At 46.6% G+C, this 15,677-nt stretch overlaps 1 protein-coding gene across 1 annotated transcript in view; it reads left to right on the top strand.

The window, feature by feature from the left end:
• odad3 (outer dynein arm docking complex subunit 3) overlaps window positions 1–15,677 on the top strand; it is a 32,155-nt gene that overhangs the window by 9,538 nt on the left and 6,940 nt on the right. Inside the window, 2 exon segments of the mRNA XM_085971964.1 lie at window positions 1,612–1,713; window positions 10,871–10,996. Of these exon segments, the coding sequence (XP_085828090.1) occupies window positions 1,612–1,713; window positions 10,871–10,996 (228 nt within the window).

Here is a 15,677-nt window from a genome sequence, read left to right as displayed (position 1 = left end):
TTATCAGGCCCTGGGGATTTATCAGCCTTCAATCCCATCAATGTCCCTAACACCATTTCCCTACAAATACTGATTTCTTTCAGTTCCTCCCTCTCATTAGACCCTATGTTCCCCGACATCTCTGGGAGGTTATTTGTGTCCTCCTTTGTGAAGACAGAACCAAAGTATGTATTTAATTGGTCAGCCATTTCTTTGTTCCCCATTATAAATTCCCCTAATTCTGACTGCAAGGGACCTACGCTTGACTTCACCAATCTTTTTCTCTTCACATATCTATAGAAGCTTTTACAGTCAGTTTTTATGTTCCTTGCAAGCTTACTCTCATACTCTATTTTCCCCCTCCTAATTAATCCCTTTGTCCGCCTTTGCTGAATCCTAAACTGCTCCCAATCCTCAGGTTTACTGCTTTTTCTGGCCAATTTATATGTCCTCTCCTTGGATCTTATGCTATCCCTAATTTCCCTTGTTAGCCACGGTTGAGTCACCTTTTTTGTTTTATTGTTATGCCAAACAGGGATGAACAAATTCTGTAGCCATCCATGCGATCTTTAAATGTTTGCCATTGCCTATCCACCGTCAACCCTTTGAGTAACATTCCCCAATCAATCCTACCCAACTCGCCCCTCATACCATCGTAGTTTCCTTTATTTAAATTCAGGACCCTAGTCTCTGAGTCAACTACTTCACTCTCCATCTTAATGAAGAATTCTATCATATTATGATCGCTCTGCCCCAAGGGGCCTCGCACAACAAGATTGCTAATTATTCCCAAAGTAGGGATCAGGGAAATGTCAATTGGCACTTTTAATAAAAAAATTAAATTAAAAAAAAAACTCCTTTTTAAGAGAGGGACTGAGAGGCAGACCCCAGTCAGTGTAGAGATATCTCCCTAAGAGAAAGGAACTGAGACCCCGGTCAGTGTACAGATATCTCCCTGAGAGAGCGAGAGGGACTGAGATCCCAGTCAGTGTACAGATATCTCCCTGAGAGAGGGACTGAGACCCCAGTCAGTGTGCAGATATCTCCCTAAGAGAGAGGGACTGAGACCCCAGTCAGTGTACAGGTATCTCCCTGAGAGAGCGAGAGGGACTGAGACCCCAGTCAGTGTACAGATATCTCCCTGAGAGAGGGACTGAGACCCCAGTCAGTGTACAGATATCTCCCTGAGAGAGCGAGAGGGACTGAGACCCCAGTCAGTGTACAGGTATCTCCCTGAGAGAGCGAGAGGGACTGAGACCCCGGTCAGTGTACAGGTATCTCCCTGAGAGAGGGACTGAGACCCCAGTCAGTGTACAGGTATCTCCCTGAGAGAGCGAGAGGGACTGAGACCCCAGTCAGTGTACAGGTATCTCCCTGAGAGAGCGAGAGGGACTGAGACCCCAGTCAGTGTACAGGTATCTCCCTGAGAGAGCGAGAGGGACTGAGACCCCAGTCAGTGTACAGATATCTCCCTGAGAGTGAGGGCCAGCAGGTGTAGGGAGTGAGGGCCCACGGGTGTATGGAGTGAGCTATTCGGGACATCCTATCAGGCTTAAAACCATGAGATGCTCGATAAACCCTTGAGTGCTGTGTGATATGACTCCATTTCTCATTTCCATTTGTGTGTTTCAGACCTTGCGGCTGCTGGAGAATCGTTTGGAGAAAACCCAGCTCAAGTGTCGTGAGGCAGCGCACGTGATGAAGGTGTATCAGAGACTGAAGGCGCATCTGCAGGTATGGTCACCTTTCACCTGCAACATAATGCTGCTGTAGCCTTGCAATTACATAGGAACATACGAATTAGGAGCAGAGTCACTGGGGGAGGGGACAAACTCACATCAGCATCAAGTTGCTTTCCCAGGTACACCAGGTGACCCTGCATTGGTGACCTGGGACTTTGAGCTACATTCACTAAGACAGTCTCTGCAATTGTTTTCTTTACTCCCTGTAAAGCACACTGTTAAACAGTAATGAACATTAACCATATTTATAGTGTAGTAAAGTGTGCATGAGCATCCTGCCCCACGCTAATTCTGTTATGGAAGGTAGCAAAGTGGAAAGCTGTAGACCTGTATCTGCAAATTGATTTTGCATGCTGGGGGGGGGGGCGGGGGGGTCACAATCTTGAAAAGGCAAACAAGTCAAGTTTATCCAACCTGTCTCATAATTTAACCCTCTGAGCCCCGGTGTCATTCTGGTGAATTTGCACTGTACCTCCTCCAAGGCCAATATATCCTCCTGACTTGCAGTGCCCAGAACTGAACGCAGTGCTCCAGATGGGGTCAGACCAGAGCTCTGTACAACTGAAGCATGAACAACTGAGAGGGCAAATAGTGAAAGATTATTTAGCAAATTGTTTACAAGAGGCATGAACTCAGGATTATCAGAAGCAGGAGGAAGCTGGAAGAATTTTTTTTACACAGTGGATTATTAGAACATGAAATGCTTTACCACAAGTGATTACTGAGGGGATAGACTGTAACATCTTTTAAAATGGGTAGGTATTTGAAAAGTAAGAATATGGGGAAATGCCAGGGAAATGGGATTAGAGTAGACAGCTCCAGTCAAAGAGCTAGCACCGACATAGGCACAATGGGCTGAGTGGCTCCCTCTATGCTGTAATTTCTGATTCTAAATGTGGGTTATGGGGTCAGCTTACCCCTTGCCAAACCTACAATGAGCCCCATGTATCACCAGCACAACTCCTTCCCATGGTAGGTTTAGGTGCCTCCATTCCCAGTGCTGCCCAGTTATTTACTTTCCAAGGGTACCTGACAGTAGTGCTCATACCTGTAAAATATTTGGGGTATTAGACCTTCATTTGCAGAAATATAAGCTGGAGTTTTCAGTAAGACCTAGGTGTGGAGACTGTGCAGTTATTTACAGACTTCAGTAATATGGACATGGGCTGGGAGCTTCTCAGTCTGTGTCTGTGGCCATATAACAAGAGAGAGATACTGGCAGAATATCACAGTAACTTCACCCTTCCCTCAGTAACCAGTGGCATGCTCAGCTCTTGGACATAACACCTGTGTTATAAATGTTTCCACTTGTGGGGGAGACCAAAACTCGGGGCCATAAATATAAGATAGTCACTAATAAATCAATAGGGAATTCAGGAGAAACTTCTTTACCCAGAGAGGGGTTAGAATGTGGAACTCGCTACCACATGGAGTGGTTGAGGTGAAGTGTTTGAGAGCCTGACATCAAACTATAGGCCCGTTGAGTGATTCTGGCATAGGTACCCAACATGCATGCCGGAGAACTGATGAGCTGATCGTATTGGATGCCAGTTCATGAATTTCATTTAAGTAGAATTGCACATGAGCAGTGACAAAGGACGGAGCTGGAAAATGTCATGAACATGGAGCTTTTAAAGGGCTGCAGCTGAGATTTAAAGGAATGTAGCCACTTTAGGTGATGGCAAATGGGATCAGGAATTATTGGAGCACTTTTAACCGCTTAAAAGTTATCTTTAAAAATGTTCAGCTTTTATAAAGGTCTTCTGGGGAGGGAGGCTAGAATGAAATAATGAAAGGATGGAAAACCCTGAGTAGATGCACGAAACTGAGGCCCCCCCCGCCCCCCATGGACAAGTAGAGACCCCCACACCTCCCTGTGGTGAAGTGGCAGGATTATACCTTGCCTGGCAAGAGGGTGCTGAATAAACTCAATGGTATTTTATCTGGAACGGATGCAGGACAAAGTTGTGCCTTTTGCACATTTACTGCCTGTCCATGCCAAGTTCTCATATGACTTTACATACCATGCATAACCTTACCTCAGCAGGGCACATAAGCAAGTTGCAATGTACAGTTGAAAGCCTTGCCACTATCGTATCTTCCAAAGGCTTCAATCCATTGTAACACAGGCATGGTCACTCGCTGACATTCAGGATGGGTTCAGCTTGTACATATGGCAGCCATCAACGACTTCCTGTACTTTGGGGAATGCAGCGATGCAGTGACATTGGTCAACTGTGCCGTGCTATTTAATGAAGCAGCTGTCACCTGTTTGATATTTACATGCAGCACATTAACTGGTGCTGCCTTGCTAGAGGAGTGAACTGGTTGGGGGCAGTGATAACCTTGCCAGCTGCTGCCAATCGTATCCCTATGTTACAGCTTGGCTACCAGTGTCCTTGCTGCAGGTGGCGAGGTCCCGTACCTGGCTCCTTGCTGATGGAAAGCAAGCCAAGGCATTTCTCATTCCTCATTAACAAGTAAGTTTGCTATGGTCTGCAGATGTGATCTGGTGCCCGCTGATCTCCCTGCCATTCCTTTTTTTATCTTGTGCCACTTCAACCAGAAAATGCTATATTTGAGGCACTTTAAAAACAAAGATTAAATTAAAATTGTCGCCAAAAATTGTTACAAAAATACATATTAATTTGTTTTGGAAATATGAAACACTAACTTTAATAGCACAGCACTAAAAGACATTGTGAATATTTCATTAGAGAAACGTATCCAGCCTGTGACACTTTTAACAGCATCCTTTGCATGTGGAGCTTCCCTTGCTCCCAGTAAAGGTGGGAACACCAGGGGGAAAGAGCAAAGTTGGTACACAGGTTGCAGAATTGAGCTGTGTTTATTAAAATATTGTCGCATTAACTCTGGAGCCTTAATGAGGTGAAACCATAAAAGAGCAGCACGCTACAGAATTGTAATGCAGTTGGAAATGGCTGCAAGCACTTTAGCTCGAGGCTCACTGCCTAGTCCCATGGTTCAGGTGGATGTCACAAACCCCATGGGGTTGATTTTCAGTGTGCCGTGAGGCGGGCTTTTAGGCGTGCGGGGGGCTAAAATCCCGAATTCGGGGGTCCCAACACCATCCTGCCCAAAACCCGCCTCCCTGTAAGTTTCAAAGGAGGCGAGTACCCGCCCCGCACTGGGACCCGCCGACCCGAGGCGGGAAGGGATTAGTGCCAATTAACTGCCTGTTAACGGGCAGTTTTTAGCCTAATCCCTATTTTGAAGGTTGTCCTGTGGGATTCCCGACGGCTCCAAACCACGCCAGGTTAGAGGAGTTGGGCCGTCGGGTTGAAGGACTTGGAGGGGTCGAGATGTCGGTGTTCAGGTGAGTGATGGGTGCATGAGTGCAAAGGTAAGTGTGTTTGGTGTGTCTAAAGTGTGTAAAGAAGTTTAAATTACCTGTACTTACCTTTACAGCCTTCCTTCCTCTAGGCTTCGGGAGTCCATCATTCAGCCGGCACAGAAAGCAGAATGGCTGCGATCTGTCAAAAGTGACAGCCTGCAGCTTTCAGTGCCGGTGAGATTTCTAACTGAGTCTGCGTAGAAGGACTCAGGTTAGAAGTAAGACTGTCAGTGTTTGACAGCTTCAAACAGCTGTGAAACACTGATATTTCACCTGTCAACACGTCTTGATGAAATTTCAGTCTGTGACGTCACCTGTTGCCGGGTGGCCCTTAATTGGCCTGCTGAGCCCGCTGGGCGGGCTCAACAAGGTCAATCAAGTGAAAATCGCGTGACTTGGCCGCATCTCGATGGAGGCGGGACTACAACCCGAAAGTTGTAGTCCCGCCTCCTTCCCGACTTCTGAATGAAAATCCAGCCCCATGACACTATTTGAGGAGCTGGGGATTTCCCTGTGCCCTGGTACACATTTTTCCTTACCATCATAAATTGATCTCATTATTGTTTCTAGGATTTTGTGGGCACAAAATGACTGCCTCATTTGTTTACACTACAGTAACTGCACCTCAGAGTAACTTGTTGTGTGTGCAGCACTGTGGGATATGTGGAGAGATGTGATATGGTGGTATATCAATGCAAGTTCATTCATTTCCTTCTTTCTTGTGACCACTAAAATGAGAGTGCGTAGGAGCTGGAGACTGAGGCTGTTCTTCTTGCTCAGCAAAGGATGAACAGGCTGGGTTTCTTTTCTCTTGAAAAAAGAAGACTGAGGGGTGACCTAATTGAGGTCCTTAAAATTATGAAAGGTTTTGATAGAGTGGATACAGAGAGAATGTTTCCACTTTGAGGGGCGGGTGGGGGAAGAGCATAACTAGAGGCCATCAATATAAGATAGTCACCAAGAAATCCAATAGGGAATTCAGAAGAAACTTCTTTACCCAAAGAGTGGAGAGAATGTGGAACTCGCTACCACAGAGAGTAGTTGAAGCGAAAAGTATAGATGCATTTAAGGGGTGGCTAGACAAGCATATGAGGGAGAAGGGAATAGAGGGTTATAGAGTTATAAGGAAACTTTTGATTAACCGGCACCTAAATAACCGGAAATGTCAGTTAACTGGCAAAATTCAGGAGTAGGTTCAGGTAACTTTTATTACTTGCCTTCCTCCATGTGTTGCTGTGCAAGGGTGTGGCTGCAGCTGTTGCTAAGCTACAGAGACGCTTGCAACTTGTGGCCATTGTTTTGAACCAAGCAACAGGGTTTGTTGCTTTATACGGAGCTCTCAGCTCCGTATCTTTTACTATAGCTTTCAGCTATCCGGAATTTTTGATGAACCGGCACCACGTCGGTCTCGTCCGTGCCGGATAAAAAAAAGTTTCCTGTAGAGTTATACAGCACAGAAAGAGGCCCTTCGGCCCATCATGTCCGCGCTGGCCATTAAGCCCTGTCTATTCTAATCCCATTTTCCAGCACTTGGTCCATAGCCTTGTATGCTATGGCATTTCAAGTGCTCATCTAAATGCTTCTTGAATGTTGTGAGGGTTCCTGCCTCTACCACCCTTTCAGGCAGTGAGTTCCAGATTCCAACCACCCTCTGGGTGAAAGTTTTTCCTCAAATCCCCTCTAAACCTCCTGCCCCTTACCTTGAAACTATGCCCCCTGGTTGTTGACCCCTTTACTAAGGGGAAAAGTTCCTTTCTATCTACCCTATCTATGCCCCTCATAATTTTGTACACCTCAATCAGGTCCCCCCTCAGCCTTCTCTGCTCTGAGGAAAACAACCCCAGTCTGTCCAGTCTCTCTTCATAGCTGAAGCGCTCCAGCCCAGGTAACATCCTGGTGAATCTCCTCTGCACCCTCTCCATTGCAATTACATCCTTCCTATAGTGTGGCGACCAGAACTGCACACAGTATTCCAGCTGTGGCCTAACTAGCGTTTTGTACAGCTCCATCATAACCTCCCTGCTCTTATATTCTATGCCTCGGCTAATGAAGGCAAGTATCCCATATGCCTTTTTAACCACCTTATCTACCTGTCCTGCTGCCTTCAGGGATCTATGTACACGCACACCAAGGTTCCTCTGTCCTTCCTAGGGTCCTACCATTCATTGTGTATTCCCTTGCCTTGTTAGTCCTCCCAAAATGCACCACCTCACACTTTTCAGGGTTAAATTCCATTTGCCAATGTTCTGCCCATCTAACCATCCCGTCTATATCATCCTGTAGCCCTGAGGCTTCACTCCACCAATTTTCGTGTCATCTGCGAACTTACTGATCATACCTCCTACATTCATATCTATAAATCATTAATGTACACTACAAACAGCAAGGGACCCAACACCGATCCCTGCGGAACACCACTGGATACAGGCTTCCAGTCACAAAAGGAACCTTCGACCATCATCCTCTGCCTCCTGCCACTAAACCAATTTTGGTTCCAATGTGCCAAATTGCCCTGGATCCCATGGGCTCTTACCTTCTTGACCAGTCTCCCAAGTGGGACTTTGTCAAAAGCCTTACTGAAGTCCATGTAGACTACATCAACTGCACTACCCTCATCCACACACCTAGTCACCCCCTCGAAAAATTCAATCAAATTTGTCAGACATGATCTCCCCCTGACAAAGCCATGCTGACTATCCCTGGTTAATCCCTGCCTCTCCAAGTGGAGACTAATTCTGTCCCTCAGAATTTTTTCCAATAATTTCCCTACCACTGATGTTAGGCTCTCTGGCCTGTAATTCCCTGGTTTATCCCTTCTACCCTTCTTGAATAATGGTACTACGTTAGCTGTTCTCCAGTCCTCTGGCACCTCCCTTGTGGCCAGAGAGGTTCTGAGAATTTGTGTCAGAGCCCCTGCAATCTCCTCCCTTGCCTCACACAGCCTGGGATACATCCTGTCAGGGCTTGGGGATTTATCCACTTTTAAGCCTGCTAAAACTGCTAGTACCTCCTCCCTCTCGATATTAATTTGTTCAAGTATATCACAATCCCCCTGCCTGATTTCTATGCCTACATCGTCCTTCTCCATAGTGAACACAGATGCAAAATATTCATTTAAAACCTCACCTACATCTTCCGGCTCTACATACAGATTGCCACTTTGGTCCCTAATGGGCCCTACGCTTTCAGGAAAATGCTGATAGATTTAGATGAGGAAAGACGGGAGGAGGCTCGAGTGGAGCACAAATGCTGGCATGGCCTGGTTGGGCCGAATGACCTGTTTCTGTGTTGTATATCCTATGTAATCCTATGTCATTCCCCGAGCCACTCCACCCCCTTTCCCAGGCCCTGCATGTACAATCCAGTAAGCAAAATAGTTCAAATAGGCCAATTTATTGCTGCATTATGGAACTCTGCAAAGGTCAGATTACTGATAAACATAGTTGCTAGATTGTAGGGACAAGGTCAATTTCTGGGAATCTGTTGAAAGTGAAAGTAGTTCTGTAGAAACCACTACATTTTGTGTAATGAGGAGGCAGGAAAATGCGTGTCTATGTGGTACTCGAACTTTCACATAAACCGAAAATTCACGCCATAGCCCTTAATAATGAATGATTGTGGAGTTGCGCACAGTGGGAGGAGTGAAACTGCGGATCACATTCAGAAGACGGCTGGATTTTGCCGGCGCTCAGAGGGCGGGTATGGAGGCGGGTCAAAGGTTAAAATCATTTTGATTGACGCCAGGTTGCGATCACTCCGTCAACCCGCCTCCAAACAATTTTCCCAAGTGTCGGGTCCCCGATTTGCGCATGGAGCCGACACCTAGCGCCGGGAAGCGGATTAAAGGCAATTACTTGCCTATTAACAGGTAGTTGCTAGTAGTTGACAGGCTCTTTTTGAATTTTGCTGCTTCTGGCTCGGGTTTGCCGACGTCCGGACACCATGCCAGGTAAGTGAGGCGTGCTGAGAGTCTTCTGTAATGTTTCTGGATTGATGACGGCTGCAGAAGTGGTGTGAAGGATCCAGTGTTGCACTGGTGAGTCTCAGAGGTAAGAAAATGTTGGGAAATGCATTTTTAATACATTTACACATTTCATTAGGTTACAAGTTTTGAAATCCATGTCCAGTGCCACCTCATTAGGAGAACCTCTCTCACCAGTGACAGATCGCTCCTATCACCTCACCTGCAGCTGCCATCTATTCCAACCTATGGAGGGAGCCTGGGTGCAAGAGGTCACCTTTGTACAGTGATTGTCAGTGTTTGCAGCACCTCAATGCTGTCAAACACTGAGAAATCAGCTGTCAAAAAAAAATGTGTGTGGTCCCTTTAAGAAAACCAGCAGATGACGTGTCATCAAATGACGCCATCTGACCGGCTTCCTTTTAATTGGCCGCAAGCCCGCAGGGCGGGTTTAACAAGGTCAATTAACGTCAAATCATGTCTGGATGCAGTTGGGGGTGGGACTGGAAGCGGGAAACCACCTGACCCACACCCAACCCGCCTCCATTGATAAAATCACGGCCACAGCGTTTGTCTAATTCTTAGTGACGTATCAAAATAGGTTACATATTTAAACTAAAAATATGGCTGCTTGCTGGTGGAGTTTTCAAATACCCTCGTGGCGAGTGTCTGACCTTCTGACTCCCCAAAGCATTTCCACCATCTGCAAAGCACAAGTCAGGAGTGTGATGGAATACTCTCCACTTGCCTGGATGGGTGCAACACTCAAGAAGCTCGACACCATCCAGGACAAAGCAGCCCACTTGATTGGCACCCCATCCACCACTGTAAACATTCACTCCCTCCACCACCGGCGTACCGTGGCTGCAGTGTGTACCATCTACAAGATGCACTGCAGCAACTCGCCAAGGCTTCTTCGGCAGCACCTCCCAAACCCGTGACCTTTTCAACCTAGAAGGACAAGGGCAGCAGGCACATTGTAACACCACCACCTCCAAGTTCTGCTCCAAGTCACTCACCATCCTGACTTAGAAGTATATCGCCGATCCTTCATCGTCACTGGGTCAAAATCCTGGAACTCCCTCCCTAATAGCATTGTGGGATTATCTTCACCACACGGACTGCAGCGGTTCAAGAAGGTGGCCCACCACCACCACCTTCTTAAGGGCAGTTGGGGATGGGCAATAAATGCTAGCCTTGCCAGCGACGCCCACATCCCATAAACGAATATTTTAAAAAAGTTGATGTGGTACTGAGCCTCACAGACCAAAGCTTTCCGCTTCCATTCCAGTCTGTTGGTTTGTGCTGCTGTCAGCTGGCGAACTGCCATTGGTTTCGACAGCCCCGGGCTGAGTCCTGCCCTTACTCAATAGCCAGGAACAGGATGGGGTCATCTGTCATAGAATAACCTGCTGACACTCGCCATCTAGACTCACTGGCATTCGCTGTCTAGACTCACTGGCACTTGCCATCTGAGCTCACTGGCACTCGCCGTCTGAGCTCACTGGCACAGGGTACCAGAGAGAGAGCAGTGCAAGTGAAAGTGCTTCACCAAGAGTCGGTCAGTGCCTTCAGGAGAGGAGAAAATCTGAAAGCAAAGAATAAATAGTGACAGCTACAGACCACCTTTTAGCATGCAGAAGAGTGTAAATCTATGCAGCTCTTTGGCTGCTGACAGAAGCATTTAGACATATTAAATGAGAGACTGATGGCTCAACCTGTTCTAGTATGTAGCATAGTGTGTCCTTTGTGTTATTCCATCTGTTATGACATGATTTCTGGATATATTTCCGTGTTCTGGTTGTTTTGAGTCCCTCTTGTTGCTGCTTCCAGGAGGAGAGCGTGACCTTTCAGAAACAACTGGACATACTGGAAGCTGAGATCCTGCGGCAACAACAGGAACTGAAGGAGCTGCAGGTCATCAACACCGATGCCCAACTGTCTCGTGATGCTGCCAAGGTACCAGTCCGAACACACACACAAAACATATTTAATTCATCAGCTTACTGGGAGTCTTGGAGTTCTGTGCTTGTGGGTAGCACTGGGCATTGATGGGCCAGGAAGGCTGAGGCCTGGGCAGGGTGTGTACCGTTATTGCCTGATCCGAGCATCTTCAGGCTGTGGCGGTGCCCAGACATCCTGATATTTTCCCAGTTCCAGGCGAGCCCTCGGTGTTAACGCTGGGTCGGCAGGTATTCCACAAGGTGGTTATTTTTTGTGTGTGAACAATATATTATCTGAGCACGATTTTCTTGGCTGGAGCTTATCAGAGCATTGAGGCAATGAGGCACATTTAAACCAGGTGAAGGGCTAGGGCCTAAAGTACAAGCACCGTTGAGGTTGAAAGGAGTGAGAAAAGATGAGGTAAATCAAGAAGTGGTGGTTAAGTGATATCAACCTTGGGCTTTAAAAGCCTGCAGGCTGTGGGAGGAAGGAAAGACCAAGCAATAAGGAGTTTCAAGCTTTGAGCTCCTGGGAAACTGTCCAGGTTGGGGACTCCTTGCAAAGAATTGACCTGCTCCAGTCAGGGTTCTAATTTCCCCAAATACTCCGCTACCCAAAGGGAAATTATCATTGCAGGCGGTGTCTTTTTCAGTTTACAACTACAGAAACAATGAGCTAGGACATCAACAAATGCAGAAATCTGATGACCTTGGGATACCAGTTTGAAAAGCATGAATTAGAACAGGTGGCCTAGATCTTGACACCGTGAGGATGTAGGAAGGGGGTGAACGGTGACCCCACCCAATCATTTTGATGTTGGTCAACGTGGCTTTGGAGCATCTCCTCCATTTTGTGCCCAGAATACTCTGTCATTCGTATCGGCCTCCAGGCTGAGCCTTTGGCTGAGGAGTGTTGGCATTCCGCAGTTCCCAACTCAGTCCCCACCTCCCCTGTCGGACAAACTTAGCTTTGTGCACTGGGTGAGAGTGCAGGAGCTTTAGAGCAACAAAGAGAGAAAAGTTCAGAGAAGCATTGGCCTTAGGAGCCTCCGTAAGATCCTGCAAATCCATTGGCAGGATAGGCGCACCAACGTCAGTGTTCTTGCTCAGGCCAACATCCCCAGCATCGAAGCTTTGACCACGCTCGATCAGCTCCGATGGACGGGTCACATTGTCTACATGCCCGATACAAGACTCCCAAAACAAGCGCTCTACTCAGAGCTCTGGCACGGCAAGAGCGCCCCAGGTGGGCAGAGGAAATGCTTCAAGGATACCCTCAAAGCCGCCTTGGAAAAAGTGTAACATCCCCACTGACACCTGGGAATCCCTGGCCCAAGACCGCACAAAGTGGAGGAGAAGCATCCGGGAAGGCGCCGAACACCTCGAGTCTCTTCGCCGGGAGCAAGCGCAGGCAGCGCAAGGAGCGCACGTCAACCCAAGCACCCCATCCACCCGCCCCTTCAACCACCGTCTGCCCCACCTGTGACAGAGACTGTAGGTCCCGCATTGGACTAATCAATCACCTGCGAACTCATTTTTAATGTGGAAGCAAGTCATCCTCGGTTCTGAGGGACTGCCTAAGAAGAAGAAGAAGAAGACTTAACTAGAGGAGGACTAACTTCAGTGAGTTGAAAAGGGATCTGGCCCAGGTGGATCAGAATCAAAAATTGGTCGGCAAAACAGTAATTGAACAATGGGAGGCCTTCAAAGAGAAGATGGTTCGGGTATAGAGTAGACCCCTTCCAATGAGAGGGAAAGGAAGGGCACCCAAAGCTATAGCTTGCTGGATGACTAAAGATATATAAAGATATAGAGGTTTAAACAAGACAAATAAAAGAGGCTTATGACAATTGTAAGGTTCATAGTACAGTAGGGAACCAAGCTGAATATAGAAAGTACAGAAGAGATCTACAAAAGGTACAGGAGAGGCAAAGAGACAGTATGAGAATAGATTAGCGGCTAACAAAAGGAAACCCAAAACTCTTCTATAAACATATAAATAGTGAAAGGGTGGGACCGATTAGGGACCAAAAAAGAAATTTTGTAGAGGCAGAGGGTGTACTTTGCATGTTTTCACTAAAGAGGATGCTGCCAATGTAGCAGTAAAGGAGGAGGCAGTAGTGATATTGGATAGGATAAAAATAGAAAAAGCAGAGGTACTTAAAAGTTTTGCAGTCCTCAGAGTAGAAAGGTCACCCGATCCAGATGGGATGCATCATAGATTATTGAGGGAAGTAAAGGTGGAAATTGCGGAGGCTCTGGTCATAATCTTCCAATCCTCCTTGGATATAGGGGTAGTGCCAGAGGACTGGAGGGTTGAAAATGTTACAGCCCTGGTTAAAAAAGGGGAGTAGGATAAACCTGGCAACTGCAGGCCAGTCAGCCTAACATCAGTGGTGGGGAAACTTTTAGAGAAAATCATCTGGGACAAAATTAATTGACATTTTGGAAAAATATGGGCTAATAAATGAAAGTCAGCACGGATTTCTTTATAAAACCTTTAAAAGACTGGTTAGGCCTCAACTGGACTATTGTGTTCAGTTCTGGGCACCACACTTTAGGAAGGATGTCAAGGCCTTGGAGAGGGTGCAGAGGAGATTTGCTAGAATGGTACCAGGGATGAAGGACTTCAGTTATGAGGAGAGTCTGGTGAAGCTGTGGTTGTTCACCTTAGAGTAAAGAAAGTTTAAGAGGTGATTTAATAGACTTGTTCAAAATCATGAATGGTTTTGATAGAGTAAATAAGGAGAAACTGTTTCCAATGGCTGAAGGGTCGGTAACCAGAGGACAAAGATTGAAGGTGATTGGCAAAAGGACCAGAGGCGACATGAGGAAACAGTTTTTTACACAGCGAGTTGTTGTGATCTGGAATGAACTGCCTGAAAGGGCGGTGGAAGCAGATTCAATAGTAACTTTCAAAATGGAATTGGATAAATACTTGAAGGGGAAAAATTTACAGGGCTGTGGGGAAAGAGTAGGGGTGTGGAATTAATTGCTCTACCAAAGAGCCGGCATAGGCACGATGGGCCGAATGGCCTCCTTCTGTGCTGTACCATTCTATGATTCTATATAGCACTTTTTAGTGCAGAAAAATTATATAGGGCCCTGGTGAGACCACACCTGGAGTATTGTGTACAGTTTTGAACTCCTTACCCAAGGAAGGATATACTTGCCTTAGAGGGAGTGCAATGAAGGTTCACCAGACTGATTCCTGGGATGGGGGGGATTGTCCCTATGAGGAGAGATTGAGTAGACTAGGCCTATATTCCAGAGTTTAGAAGAATGACAGGTGATCTCATTGAAACATATAAAATTCTTAAAGGGCTTGACAGGGTAGATGCAGGGAGGATGTTTCCCCTGGCTGGGGAGTCTCGAACCAGGGGTCACAGTCTCAGAATATGGGGTCGGCCATTTAGGACTGAGATGAGAAATTTCTTCACTCAAAGGTTTGTGAATCTTTGGAATTCTCTCTCCCAGAGAGCTGTGGAGGCTCAATCGTTGAGTATATTCAAGGCGAGAGCGATAGATTTTTGGATACTAAGGGAATCGAGGGATATGGGGAAAGTGCGGGAAGGTGGAATTGATGTAGTAGATCAGCCATGATCTTATTAAATGGCAGAGAAGGCTCGAATGGCCTACTCCCGCTCCTGTGTCTTATGTTCTTATGTTATAAAAATGTCTTAAAGTGCTTCACAGAGGTGTAATCAAAAAATATGGTACCAGTGATAGTGAGGAAGAAAGCTGTAGACTGCAGGAAGATATCAATGGACTGGTCAGGTGGGCAGAAAAGTGGCAAATGGAATTCAATCTGGAGAAGTGTGATTTAATGCATTTGGGGAGGGATAACCAGGCAAGGGAATACACTGTAAATGGTAGGACACCGAGAAGTGTAGAGGAACAGCAGGACCTTGGAGTGCATGTCCACAAATCCCTGAAGGTAGCAGGACAGGTAGATCAGGTGGTTAAGAAGGCATATGGGATACTTTCCTTTATTAGCCGAGACATAGAATATAAGAGCAGGGAGCTTATGCTTGAACTAAATTAAACATTAGTTAGGCCACAGCTAGAGTACTGTGTACAGTTCTGATCACCACATTACAGGAAGGTTGTGATTGCACTAGAGAGGGTGCAGAGGAGACTTACGAGGACGTTGCCAGAACTGAGAATTTTAGCTATGAGGAAAGATTGGATAGGCTGGGGTTGTTTTCTTTGGAACGGAGGAGGCTGAAGGGAGACTTCATTGAGGTGTATAAATTATATGGGGCCTAGATAGAGTGGCTAGGAAGGACCTATTTCCCCTAGCAGAGAAGTCAATAACCAGAGGGCATAGATTTAAAGTAATTGGTCAGAAGTTTAGAGGGGATTTGAGGAGAACTTTTTTCACCCAGAGGGAGGTGGGGGCCTGCAACTGACAGCCAAGTGCTGGAAAGTGGGATTAGGCTGGAGAGCTTTTTTTTGGCCGGCACAGACACAATGGGTCGAATGGCCTCCTTCTGTGCCATAAATTTCTATGATTCTATGGAAGGGAGGGAGAGGTTCAAAATATGCCAGAGTGAAAGGAATGAAGAGTTTGGAGGTGGGAGGGGGGGGGGGGAGGTGTTAGTGTTAGTGGAGGTTACAGAGATAGGGAGGGGCAAGGCCATGGAGGGATGTAAACACAAGGATGAGAATTTTAAAATCGAGTAGTTGGGGAACTG

Source organism: Somniosus microcephalus, chromosome 31, assembly GCF_052327205.1.
Source record: "Somniosus microcephalus isolate GS21.2 chromosome 31, FLI_Smic_1.0, whole genome shotgun sequence".
NCBI lineage: Eukaryota > Metazoa > Chordata > Chondrichthyes > Squaliformes > Somniosidae > Somniosus > Somniosus microcephalus.
This window is presented reverse-complemented; position numbering and strand designations above follow the sequence as displayed.